The 14,123-nt window shown below is 45.7% G+C and overlaps 1 protein-coding gene across 1 annotated transcript; it reads left to right on the forward strand.

Annotated features, from left to right (window-relative positions):
* The first annotated feature begins 26 nt into the window (after positions 1 to 26).
* LOC120511453 (hydrocephalus-inducing protein homolog) lies at positions 27 to 3,123 on the forward strand. The gene is made up of 2 exons (XM_039728526.1): positions 27 to 261; positions 1,046 to 3,123. The coding sequence occupies exons 1-2, from the start codon at positions 113 to 115 to the stop codon at positions 1,206 to 1,208; spliced, it is 312 nt and encodes a 103-aa protein (XP_039584460.1). The 5' UTR covers positions 27 to 112; the 3' UTR covers positions 1,209 to 3,123.
* The last annotated feature ends 11,000 nt before the right edge of the window (positions 3,124 to 14,123 follow it).

Genomic DNA, 14,123 nt, shown 5'->3' on the forward strand with positions numbered 1-14,123 from the left:
GCAGCCCGAGCAGCAGCCTGAGCAGCAGCAGCAGCCCAAGAAGCCAGTCCCTTCCAAGAAGCGACGCCGCTCAAAGGAAAAGCACCTCTCTCTGAAGCACGTCACTTCCTCCATGGAAATCTTCCCAGATTTCACTGATGACCTGGCACTGTTCTCCATCGACCCCTACCGTGGCACCCTTGCTCCTGGCCAGAAGCAGACCTTCCACGTGCGGTTCGCCCCGAAGTGCGCGGGGAAGTTTGAGACCACCATGCTGTGCAGGTGGGAAGCGTCTCCGCCAGCTCATGCTACCGATGGGTATCACTGAATCACAGGGTGGGGCAGGGTGGAAGGGACCACAGTAGGTCATCTGGTCCCACTTCCCTGCTCAGGTGGGGTCATCCCAGAGCACAGGGTTGTGTCCAGAGAGCTCTGGAATAATTCCAGTGAGGGACACTCCACACCCTCTCTGGGCAAGCTGTCACCTATACAGGAAAGATGTTCTTCCTCAGTTCAGGTGGAATTCCCTGTTCAGGTTCCGCCCATTGCCTCTTGTCCTGTTGCTGGGCATCACCAAGCACAGCCTGGTTCAGCCCCTAACACCCTCCCTTCAGTCCCTCTGACTGGGATGGGGAGGTGGGCCTGGAGTCAGGCAGCCCCAGAGAGGCAGCAGAAACACCCACAGGAGCACAGAAGGATCATCATCTGGCCTTGGTAGGGAGACACTGGGGAAAGACACTGTGTGAAACATCAAGCTCCTGGAGGGTTGCAAATCTGAAACGAGAGATCTGGGAACCAGCCTGTCCCTAGCTCTGCTTGCTTTTGGGACAAGCAAGGCCTGCTTCTCTACATGGAACCCTGTGTGCTGTAGTTGGTTCCCAGGCATTTAACTGGTCACATTCCTGCCCTTGCACCTCTGCAGCCTCCATGCAGCAAGTGCAGTTGTTTAATCTGCTGCTCGCTGCTTGCACAGAGAGAGGATGCAACACTGTGTGCTCTGCAAGGAGACAGAAAAGCAGCTGGCTGGAAATGTTCCTCTGGCTAATACCAGTCCCCTTCTTCCTAGGATTCCTAACCTGAGGCCAACTCAGAAGAAAGTGCGGGTGATTTTGAAAGGCAGAGCCCGGGAGAAGAAGAGTTTTGGTAAACCGAAACGCTCTGCGTTACGGCGGAGAGAGGATGGCCCGAGACCCAAGAAGAAGGTGCACTGGAAACCAGCACCTGAGTGACAGCACTGGTGCCAGCTGGAGCATCTGGAAGGAGACAGCAACATCGTGCCTTCTGCTGCTGATGGTCTCCCACCCAAAATTAGTTAAGTTATATTTGGATAATTCTTAATTAATTGTTAGTTAATTGATATAACCACTGGAACCCAGGTTAGTTTAATGTAGAACTCTGGTGCCATGCCAGGAGTGGGGAACTACCTTGGTATGGGAATTACCAAAGGTGGAACCTTTAGAGCTGCTTGCTCTACAGTACACAGTCTTCAACCCAGGACAGAGGTCAGGTAGAGACAGGAAGAGGCTCTGTGTCTTGAGGTTCTAGCAGAAAAAGGTTTATTTGTTGAAAGGATCAGGAGCAGAAGAGCCCTGAGCACTGCTGTGCTTGAGTTGAAATACAGCAACAAACTTGGTGGGAGGATACAGACAGACATCCAAGGAGGAATCCTTGGGGGAGGAGTGAGGGGATTAGGTCACTTGCTTGGGGCCAGTTGGGGCAGGTGGGAGGAAAGGGCAGGTCACATGGGCCAGTGGGGCATCCAGATTTAGGAGAATTTCAGAGGAGTGGCACCATCAGGGATTGGTTCAAGGTGGCAGTGACAGGGAAGACTCAGGAAGAAGGGGCAGGGTTACACTGACAGGCAGGGAAGGAGCCTGGAATACCATAAAGGGCAGCTTCAGGGATGGATACAACTCAGGGACAAACCAGCTTGGGGAAAATACAAGGGTGCATTGAAACAACTACTAACATTAACAATATACTAACAAAATAAACCTGGGCTGCAACACTTAATTAAACAATTGAATATAAATCATTAATTTCAGCTTGTCTTGGTTGAAAAGATAGGTGTCTGCAGGACCTCTCTGAAATGAAGAAAGTGACCCCATTCCCACCAAATTACTCTAACTTTGAAATTGATGGGCTCTCAGGCAAAGATATGGGAAAGGAGTAGCAGTCCTTTACTAGTATGTATAACAAGGCAAACAAAAACAGCAGTGGCAGCAACAACAAAAAGAACCAGATCCGCAACCACAGCCCTCCCTTGGCTGCAGGCACTTCCCTTTTGCTGTAGTTCTGGTCGCAGCTGGGCAGGGAAGGGAGGCAGATAATGAATAAAGTAATTGCTAGAGAAATTTTAATTAAGCTACACCAAGGAATACACCAAGCACTGTGTGATCAGTTCTTAAGAACTTAATTCTTTGAGGGAGTCTATACAGGAACCAGAGATTGAACAATGCTCAATTTGTTAGAAGATAAATAAGAAAGTGATGAGAAAACACCCTAGTGAGGAAAGAGCCTAGCCCTTAGACCCTTTCAAAATATGCAAATAGATTACACTGAGTTCCCCAGAATACAGAGATGGAAATACCTTCTTGTAATAGTTGATCACTGTTAGGGATATGATAGAAATTCGTGCCAATGGATTACAGATATATGTATCAAGCATGCTATTAAAGGGAGGACCCAGGGTTTAAGCCTAGAGTGACACCTCGGCTGGCTGACGAGGGTGGAACTTGGCATTAACATAGGACGGAAACTCGGCTGCACAGGAGATGGTCGTTCACTGTGGCACGTGCCTGAGGACACCCAGTGATGATGGCCCATGAAGATACACATCTGAGATAACCAGCGCCATCAGCACCTTCCACCTGAATACAGGATTATGGAAATTGGGGGAGGAACATGTGTCTCTTTCCGGACAAGGTTTTGTGCAGCTTTGAGTGAAGAAAGAAACCAACATGAATATGATGAACTTTGAAGGGAGACAAAGGGACTCTGCCGCGGGCAAGAAAAACAGTATAAGAGCTGTCCCTGCGGAGCAGCGAGTGTAGACAGAGGGGGGGTTTGGTGTGATAGAGGCCAGAGCCGCGTCCACCCTGCCTGTATCCCTGGGGTCTGCGCTGTCATTTTTGATTGGTGGCTGTCGGAACTGTAATACAATCGCAAATAAATTTTTTGGTTTTTATTTTTATTATGATTGGGTCAATTTTTATTTTTACTTATAACAATCTTGGTGACCCTGATGTGATCTAATATCACATTCCAGGTCCCCACTCCAGGTCTGGGTGGCACCCCGCTGAGTTCAGCGGCTGGACAGGATTGGGAAAAGCCCAACGGAACCAATCAGATAACACAAACTATTAGCCAAAAGCCACAATCAAAAGATTAAAAACAGGCCCTGAGCTCTTAGGAAAATGGAGTCATTCTCTGAAGCTGGCAGAAATTTTTCGCTCATAAAACTATGTGCATGAAGATTCCACGCAGGAAAAGGACCATAAGTATTGTGTGGTTGAGTGGGGAGTGAGCGAGTGTGTGTGTGAGACGTGATATTATTACGAAGTGAGTGTGGACCCCAAGATCGCAGTTCCACTCTTCCGCGAGGAAAGTGGTCGGTCGCGGGGGAAGCAGGTGAAAAGCTCATTAAAAGCACACACATACACCAACCCAAAATCCCGGGAATTAGGGGAGGAAAAGGGGGTCTTTTTCAAGCACGGGCTGGATCAGAGGGAGGACGAAGGTCCATCGATGACCAGGAACAACAGAACTTCGTTAGATCCAGGGAAAAGGTAAGAGAACACTTGCTTTTTTGTCAATCGGAAGTCTACAGATTGGTTCATTGTATGACAAGTAGGTGGGCAAAAGTTTTTTTAACTAAGAATCAAGGTGTGTATCCATAAAAGGAAAACAGATTTATTTGGGAGCCCATCTACCCAAAAAGGAAAATGTAGGCAAAATTAAGAAACATGGGATTGAAAAAGAGTAAACTACAAGGGAAAACCCAGGGGAAACCAGAAAAGGTGGAAAAATATTGTGTTCCCGATATACCAAGAAACAGTTCTCTGGGTGGATGTTGGAACACTGGGAGGATTGCCCCACGAGGAGGGGGAGGTCTAAAGAGAAAATGATATATTATTGTGTGGAGAAATAGGCTCATGTGAAAGTCAAGCAATACTTATATTGGTCTATGTTTAGGACTTTTGGGAAGGAAACTGCAGCGGCGGCTGGCCTCAAAGAGGGAAGACGATCGTCCCTTCGGGATGTCCCTGCTAGCTGTGGCCAGCACCACCAGCAGCACTGGGGCACTCTCCCGATCCTGGGTCCAGTCAGGAGGGCGCCTAAGGCTTTCGCTCTAAGGGACGAGGATCTGCAATGAGAGGGCTGCTACTCAACAGAAAGAAAGAGACAGACTTTGCCTGCAGTATAGTCCAGTTTTATTAACTCCAGAGAGACTGACTGCTGAAGATCCTGAATGGCGTCTGACATTAGTTTATAAAGAGAGGAGGATACAGAAATGGAGTCTGGTCTTCAGCCAATGCACGGGAAGGTGGGAGTGAGGAGAGGGTGACAGACACAGTGGGACAACCAATAGGGAAAAGCCTGGGGAGGGGCCCTGGCCCCTGAACCAATCACTCGATGCCCTGACTGGAAGATTCTAGATGGAAGGGATGGGCCACTGAGTGATGGACAGGGCACCAGGGAGGGACTCAGGAACAGATACATGGGTTGCCAATGGTAACGGGGAGGGGAAAACTGGATTGACAGGGCGAGCAAGGAGAGGGACAACCAGGGCAGAATCATTACAAATAAAGGGGTACATGGAACGAACCAATTTACAACTTAACCGAGGTAAAATATAAGAAACACACCACAACAGGAAACGTGTCGGGCATTGGAAGAATTTGTGTTGGAGGAAAAGGGCTCAACAAATGAGGAAAGGGAGTATGCACAACTATGGGAGTACGCCAGCACTGGGTTATTTCCTGTAAAAACCTATAAACAACCTAAGAACCTTGCAAAAAACTGGGAACCCCTGGAAAACCTCCCTCCCTCATACCCGAATCCCCAGGTGCAGAGTCCCCTCTCCGAACCCACGAACCCCGCACATCAACAGGCAAGCCAGAGGCGCCACCATCCGAAGCAATGCCTCTACAGGGGCAAGCTTCGGCGATGCCGCTCACACATGAACAAACAGTTCCCCTTGCCCCTCCTATGCAACCAGGGGGAACACAGCACACACACACACACGCACATATCCATGGGGAACGAGTCCCGCCCTCCAGCTGAATGAGACACAAGACTCGGAAGGTTAATGCAGATGATAGTGAGGACAAGGAAGGACAGCAGAGTCTCTTTCCCCTCAGGGAAGTCCCAACAGCTCAGGAGTCATTGGATATGGGAATGTGCCAATAAACTCAGGGGATGTGCGTGCATTCAAAAAGGAAATGGGAAAAATAATGGATGATCCGTTGGGAGTGGCGGAGAGGTTGGATGAGTTTTTGGGGAACAGTATTTATTCATATGACGATATTAGTGCCATAATGAGGTCTTTGTTTAATGTGGAAGAACGAGATATGATAAGGGTGGCAGCAATAAAGGATTGGGAAAACTGAAACCCACAAGGGGGGAGTGGGGAGGTCAAATGGCCCAGTCAAAGGCCATCGTGGAATGCACAAGCAGAAGAGGACTGGCAAAAGATGATAGATTTTAGAAATACAGTGATTCAGGGTATCCGGGGGGTCTACCAAAGGAGCCAAATCTGAGTAAAGCACTGGGGGAATGCCAGGGGAGGGACGAAACTCCTACCGAGTGGCTGGGGAGGTTAAGAAAAATTCTCCAAATGTACTCGGGAACAGACCTGGATTCTCCAGTGGGAGCCATTTTATTAAAAACACAATTTGTGGCTAAATCCTGGGAGGACATAAGGAGGAAATTGGAGAAATTGGAAAATTGGCAGGAAAGAATGTTACAGGAATTATTGCGGGAGGCTCAAAAAGTTTATATGAGGAGGGAGGATGAAAAGCAGAAGGCAGAGGCAAAGGTCCTAGTGGCGATGGTAAGGGAAGCACAAAAACAGGAACGGGACACAAACACCAGGAAAACAGGTCAGGCACAAAAAGTGGAAACCCACATATCCAACAAGGAGGCCTGCACCCTGACAGGGAGCACCAGAGTGCTCCCTGCACTGCAAACAAAGAGGTCACTTTAAGATGGAATGTAAAAAGAGAATGAAGGACGAGAAAATTTTTCAAGAAGACTAGAGGTGTCAGGGGCTTTTTAACATGGGGTCTGCAACACCAAAGGAGCCCCTGATAAAACTAAAAATAGGACCCCACAAGCAGGAACTGGTGTTTTTGGTAGATTCAGGGGCCAAAAGGAGTACGGTCCAACACCTACCACAAGGATGCACAAAGAGCAAGGATTCCATGATGGTAACTGGGGCAAAGGGGGAACCTTTCAAGGTACCGGTAATTAAAGATGTGGAAATCGAGTCTGAAAATAAATTGTGTTTGGGGAATATAGTATTGGTGGAAGAAGCAGATTATAATTTGTTGGGGAGGGACTTAATAGTGAATTTGGGTATTAGTCTAATTGCACAAGACTCTCAGCTTATGGTAAGCTTGTATAAGCTCTCTGCTGAGGATGAAGGAAAAATAAACCCTAAATTGTGGCACAAAAAGGGGAGGCGGGGAAGTTGGAAATGGAAGCTATACACATAGAAATTGAGAGACCAGAAGACCCTATTAGGGTCAAACAATATCCATGGAGGGAAGGTAGCGGTTAAAACCAATAATTGAGGATCTAATAAAAAAAGGGCACCTTGGAGCCGTGTATGTCTAGACGTAATACTCTCATTCTTGCGGTCCGTAAACCGGACGGGAGTTATCGCTTGGTGCAGGATCTAAGAGCTGTTATCCAGCGAAAAAAACCTCATTTCCCACTGTCTCAAATCCCTATACACTCTTCAATAATGTGTCACCAAATGATATCTGGTATAGCATAATAGACTTGAAAGATGCCTTTTGGACTTGTCCTCTAGCAAGGGAGAGTTGCGACTATTTTGCATTTCAGTGGGAGGACCCAGAGATGAACCGTAAACAACTTAAGTGGACCTCCCTACCTCAAGGGATTGTGGATTCGCTGAATCTGTTTGGTCAGGCTCTCAAGCAATTATTAAGTGAATTTGTCCCGACGGAGGGAACAAAACTATTACAATACGTGGATGACTTATTAATAGAGGGTCCTGATGAAGATAGGGTAAGAGCAAACACACTAGCTCTCCTTAACTTTTTAGTGATAAAGCCTTAAAGTTTCAAAATCTAAGCTGCAAGTCACCAAGCCCGAGGTGATATATTTAGGACACTGGTTGGTTAAAGGTAAGAAAAAGCTAGACCCTGACAGGGTGGCGGGGATCATTGCATTACCCTCTCCTCAGTCAAAAGGGAAGTAAGACAAGTACTTGGGCTTCTGGGGTTCTGTAGACAATGGATCGAGGGGTACAGTGAGAAAGTAAAAATTTTATATGAAAAACTAACCACGGACAAACCTAAATGGACTGAAACAGACAAAGAAAATTCAGAGAATTAAAAGAGGCTCTCATAGTAGCTCCAGTACTGAGCCTGCCAGACATAAAGAGACCCTTTCAGCTGCTTGTGGACATAAGTAATCATACCGCTTACGGGGTACTAACACAGGATTGGGCCGGCTCAAAGAAACCTGTGGGTTATGTATGTAAGCTCTTGGGCCCTGTCAGCTGGGGATGTCCCCATGCTTACAAGCTATTGTGGCCACAGCTGTGTTAGTAGAAGCCAAAAAAGATAACTTTTGGGGCACCATTGGTAGTGTATACTCACAATGTGAGGAGCATTTTACAGACAAAGGCTGAAACATGGCTCACTGATGCACGACTTCTTAAATATAAAGCTATTTTAATACACTGTCGTGACCTGGAGATCAGAAATACGGCAGCTCAGAATCCAGTTCAGTTTCTATATGGGGAAACACTGGGGGAGCCCACTCATGATTGCGCTGAAATTGTACAATTACAAACCAAGATAAGGGCTGACTTAGAAGGAGAAGAATTAGAAGGAGGGGGGGGAAATGGTTCGTAGATGGATCTGCAAGGGTTGTTGAGGGAAAAAAGAAATCAGGATATGCAATAATGAATGGGGTAACTGGGGAGACGGTGGAATTGGGACCTCTAAACGTGGGGTGGTTGGCACAGGCATGTGAATTGTATGCAGTACTAAGGGCTTTACGGAGACTAAGGGGTCAAAAGGGGACTATCTTCACAGATTCAAAGTACGCCTACGGGGTCATTCACACTTTTGGTATGATTTGGGAAGAAAGAGGTCTAATTAACACAAAAGGGAGGGGGCTGATGCATGGGGAGTTAATAAAACAAATTCTAGAGGCTATCCGAGGGCCAGAGGCAATTGCTGTAGTCCATGTTAAAGGACACCAAATGCGAGCACAATTCCGAACCAGGGGAAACAATTTGGCAGATCAGGAGGCTAAAAATGCGGCACTCCTACAGGTAAGCACTCTGGAGATTTGTGAAGGGGAGATTCAGGAGTATCCTCCACAACTCTCTCAAAAGGAAGTTGAAGAGTACAACAAGATTGGAGGAAAATTAGATAGAGGTAAGTGGAAATTTCCGGATGGAAGGGAATTTTTATCAAAGGAATATATTCAGAAAATTTTGAGAAGGTTACATTCATAAATTCATGGGGGGCCCAGGCTTTAGCAGAACAATTTTTTAAATTCTACGGGTGTAAAAGGATATATGAATTGGCAAAACAGGAAGTGCAAGGGTGCATGATATGCCAAGAAGTGAATCGGAGCCGAGCCTGGCAAGTGGCACTGGGGAGCCAACCAGTAGCATACAGACCCTTTGAGAGCATCCAGGTGGATTTTACCAATCTGCTGAAGGTAGGTAGGTACAGGTGTCTGCTAGCAATAGTAGACAAACTGACTCACTGGGTGGAAGCCTTTCCAAGTTCCAGGGCTACTGCACAAGTGGTGTCTAAATTGTTGCTGGAGAAAATTGTGACCCGGTGTGGACTGATAAAATACCTAGATTCAGATCAAGGCACACACTTCACTTCTAGGGTGATAAAACAAATGACTGAAGCTTTAAGGATCCGATGGGAGTACCATACCCTGTGTCACCCTCAGACTTCTGGACAGGTTGAGCGAATGAATCAAACCCTAATTGGGTATTAGAAACAAAAATGTCTTGGGTAAAATGCCTCCCTCTAGTCCTGCTAAATATTAGAACACTGCCCCACTCGGAGACTGGAATATCACCCTTTGAAATGCTATATGGGATGCCCTATAAACACAGGATGCCTGTAGGGCGTCCTAAAATTGAGGATGGGCAAATAAGACCATATCTCATAGCAATAAATAAAAAGTGGCAGGAAATGCGGAAACAAGGTATCATAATGCGAGGTACACCACTAGGCTTTGCTATATACTCCATCCAGCCCGGAGATTACGTCCTTATAAAAACTTGGAAAGATGTACCGCTATCCCCACATTGGGAAGGGCCATTTCTTGTTCTCTTAACTACAGATGTAGCAGTGCGAACGGCAGAAAAAGGCTGGACTAACACGTCAAGGGTAAAGCAAGTAGAACCCCGAGCAGGGACACCAGAGTGGGAGATTGTTTCACCTCCCAGAGACTTGAAGCTCACACTGCGTCAACCAAGCTAATGACCGAGAACAACCTAATAAGATGTCAAGAGTTTGACTGCCTGTGCTATCTGTGCTATCCGTTCACTCGGTTCAAGTGTCTGTATTGTAACGAATTGTGGATGGTGCATTGTGAAAGGGGGATCCAACCAAGGGGTTTGTGTAATAAGTGTTTTGATAATGAAGTGCATCTGACTAACCTGATCTTGACGCTCCTCGCAGAACTGCGGGTGATTGAAGCAGATTCACTAGTGTGATTTTGGCTTTTTCAAAACGGGGTAAGGGGGAAATTACAAGCTCGAGCCCAAGTCTTAGCAGTTGAGTGCCGGAGATTAAGCAAAGTACCTTGCAGTGCCATAAAACTCACACGGTGGGGTGTGTTTAAATGGAGATATGTGGCTCGATCAGAATATGACCTCCGGAATATTCATTCCTGCTGCCAAGAAGATGGTCTTCCCTGCCACTGGTGGCACCCCAGTGGGTGTAAGTGGAGGCAGAGGAATGATAGTGGGAGCGGTGCTGATGAGCCTGAGTCTAGTCACATGTCTCAGGACTAGCACTCGCGCCAAGAACCAGGCTAGCCTGGAATGGCAGGACCCTATCGCGGCAGTTTCCAGCCAGGCTGTGCCTGGTGGGCTGCCATGGACAGGATAGTTCAGGGAGGCTCAGCACAGCAGCCGAATTCCCAAGCAGTTCCCAGCTGCAGGCAGCCAAGCAAGCTTAAGTGATTTCTGGCTCTTAGTGATTATCAGCTCTTAGTGATTTCAGCTCTTTAGCTTGCTGGTGCCACTGCAGCAGATGCAGGGAGAGAGGAGAAAAAGCTGTAAAGAGAGAGCAGAAAATCCTGTTCTGCAGGATACAGGATTTTCTGCTCTGGTGTCCCCCACGAAGGCTCTCAGTGACAGCTCTTCTGCCAAACCAGGCAGAAGTAGGGGTTTATATACCCTACAGGGTTTTAGAAATTGTCCAGTAGTAAGGGTCAGGGGAAAGTGACCTATGGGCTTACAGAGAGATAGGCAGGGTCCAAAAGGCGGAAGAGAGGGGCTTCTAAGGCCCAGCCATCAAGACTTGGCATTTCCTAGCTCAGGCTTCTGGCCTCCAGGGAGGCCTTGCAGGTCCTGGGCCTGCTACATGACCCCAATCACAAATGTGGAATTTGCACACTAATCCTCCAGGAAGGATGGGGTGAAGCGGAGGTTTCAGCCTGCCTAACCTTGGGAGGATGTGGAGAAGGCACTAAAAGCAGGTATTGTTTTACTAATGGCACTTGGTACAGGGTCTGTATTATAGAGGGAAGAGAAATCTGCATACAGCAGAGGACCTCGTCTAAGGAGGGTAAGTCAGAACACACGAGACAAAAACGGAGTATCAAATCTATAAAGATACCCATCTGTGATAAATGTAATCGTACTGTGTGGACCGGGGGAAAGATGGAGTCAGTTTTTGTTGGATAGAATCAGGTAAATAAGCTGTGCTATGACAATGACCAATTAGGAATGTGTACAATAGAGGGTAAGACTTATTGGGTAGGGAAGAATTTAAAATATGGAAATAAGCTTCCTCTTAAAAAGGAACCGGTTATCATCGATCTACTCAAGGACCATGATGACCGAGCTTGTCTACAATCCGATAAAACCTCCTGCTTCTCTAGAAAGAGGAAAGGGGTGGATCCAGAAAGTAAAATACAGCAGGTTGCACAAGAATTGAAAAAACAAGAATCAGAAATAAGAAAGCAAAGGGTAGAGCAAGAAAGGTTAAAAACTTTAAGCGAACAGTATGATCAATTAGAAAAACAATATAATGATTTTGGTTTACCCATATCTGACGAGAATCTGTTCATAGACTTAATGCAAGAAATTGCCACAGAATTAGGTTTATCAAATTGTTAGATTTGTGGGGGGCTGAAATCAGTGGGAAAATGGCCTTGGAAAGGTGAAGGGTTAACCCCAGAGCAATTACTCAAATTAATACAATGACCTGAGAGATGGGTCTTGGACAAACAAGTAATTGGGACGATTTGCATAAGTCAAGAGGGGAAGGAATATACTGAAGTAGTAGGGTATACCCCTTGCATCTCTACTCTAGCTGTAAATTTGGACACAAAAAGTAAAAACTGGCAGCCAGAGCCCCCTTCGGGGTATTGGAGTCAAGAAAAAGATAACAAATATGAGTGGAGTGAGAAAATTGGGCTCTGTTGGAATAAAATGGCTGGGGCTAACCCTTACCAATCTTTGAAGGAACTAAGAGATTACTGGAATGGGCCAGGGAATGTGAATAGTAATTGGAAAGCACCTAATGGTATTTATTGGATTTGTGGAAAGAAAGCCTATAGCAAATTGCCTCGGAAATGGAAGGGGTCGTTCACTCTGGGGCTGTTTAGACCAGTTTTCTTTACCTTACCTCGATCAGAAAGCAGTTTCTTGGGGGCTCTGTTACATGAGACCCTGGACCACCAAAAGAGGGAGGTAAGAAAGAAATTTCCTATATTTGGGGGTAACCAAAAATGGGGGGAAGAGGAGTGGCTGGCAGAACGCATTATTGAGTATTGTGGGTCAGCCACTTGGGCTCAGGATGGTAGCTGGGGTTATTGTACCCCAATATATCTCCTGAACTGGCTGATTAGACTCCAGGCAGTGGTGGAAATTGTCTCAAACCACACCGCAGATGCTCTCAAGTTGCTGTCAAAACAGCACTCCCAAGTGAGGGCTTTTGTGTAGCAAAATAGGATAGCCCTGGACTACTTACCGGCTGAAGAAGGGGAAGTCTACAGTAAGTTAACCAATCAGAATGTTGCATTGAGATTGACGATTATGGGGAGTCCATCTGAGGTCTAGTCGCTGAGATCAAAAGAGTGGCTCACGTACCCAACCAAAAATGGGATTCAATTTTAAATGCTTCCTGGTGGGACAACCTATTTAATGGGGCTTGGTGGAAGAAATAAATACTCTTTATACTCTGTTCCGTAGCCTGATTCCTTGTTTTATTAGACTAATACATTTGGTGGTACAAGGTATGAAAATTGCAGCTATGCCTATTGACCCAGAGTGCGCGACCAGAAAAACAAATCCAGTTTCAAAAATTGTGAAATTAGAGGAGGAAGATCCACACAAATGGGCTGCAAATGCCTCAGCAAAATTTGAAAAACAATTAAACGGTAATGAATTGGAATATCAAAACTATCAAGAGATACCTCAGGAGGATTGGGAAAATGACGCTCTCTAGATAAAAAGGTGTTGTATATAATGTAACAGATGCATTGATTAAATATTATGGGAAACGGGTATTAAAAGTTGGCTAAAAATAAAATACATAGAAAAATTTTTAGAAAAAGGCATGAATTAATGTGTTTATAAAGAAGGGGAGGGAATTGTTAGGGATATGATAGAAATTCGTGCCAATGGATTACAGCATGTATCAAGCATGCTATTAAAGGGGGGACCAGGGTTTAATCCTAGAGTGACACCTCGGCTGGCTGACAAATGAATGCTATCCTTAAGAACCATATTACCAAATTAATGATTGAAACCAGATCAGCATAATTACGGATCAGAATTGCTCCAAGAAAGGACACAGGAGTTTCTCCCCATGAAATGTTATTTGGGTTACCTTATCTGGGAAGGAAGGAGGGCTTGCCAATGGCTGAAACTAATGACTTATATCTCAGAAATTATTTCAGGCAATTGCACTCTCTCTCACGGATCTTAGAAGAAAAGAGTTGTTACCCCAAACATCACCTCTAGACTTTCACTTACACCAGGTAAAACCAGGAGATGGGGTTCTAATAAAATCTTGGAACGATGATACCTTAACAGCAGCATGGGAAGGTCCCTGTCAGGTACTAAACATCAGAGGTTTATGTCCAAAAAGACACAGAGGAGTCCTCTTATTTTATTTTGAAGAAAGGGAGAGGCTATGGGGCATTCCCTTGGGATCTCTCAAATTTTTGGAGGACACAGCCTCCATTTTTATCCCAATTTCCCAGCCACATTTCCCTTCTCTCCCGATTGGCTGAGGTACTTGAAAGGTACAGACATCCCAGTACGTCTGATACAAAAGATTTCCCTCTAAGGTATAAACCTCCCTTTTCATTTTTAAATTTTATGGAATTGAGGGGCTTTTCTCCTTATTGTTTCTTTCATCTTTTCATTGTCCAATTTTCATTTATCAGCAAACCTAAAGTTTATTTGTAAAAGCAAATACCTTTTCCATTCATCTCACAGGTGCTTTGTCCCTGTGAGTTCTGCAATTCCAAAGACTGTAAACCTGCAGGTTTCTAGCCAAAGCTGCTCATATTATAGCTCTGTAGACCTGCTTATATTTTATACTGCTTTGACAATACTGAGATTCTGTAGCAGCATTAAGTTTAGTCATAATGATGCACATAATCAGTGTCATACATCTCACACCTGACCTGTCGGAGCCCAGGACATCTCTGGATGCCCTGGATGT

The sequence above is a fragment of the Passer montanus genome, unplaced genomic scaffold, assembly GCF_014805655.1.
Source record: "Passer montanus isolate IOZ18808 unplaced genomic scaffold, ASM1480565v1 scaffold653, whole genome shotgun sequence".
Taxonomy (NCBI): Eukaryota; Metazoa; Chordata; class Aves; order Passeriformes; family Passeridae; genus Passer; species Passer montanus.

Bases quoted from the DNA above. Each gene is read 5' to 3' on its own strand.
- LOC120511453 (XM_039728526.1), top strand. From the start codon at position 113: ATGGAAATCTTCCCAGATTTCACTGATGACCTGGCACTGTTCTCCATC. The intron at 262-1,045 runs GTGGGAAGCGTC...CCTTCTTCCTAG, and splicing joins GAGACCACCATGCTGTGCAG to GATTCCTAACCTGAGGCCAA.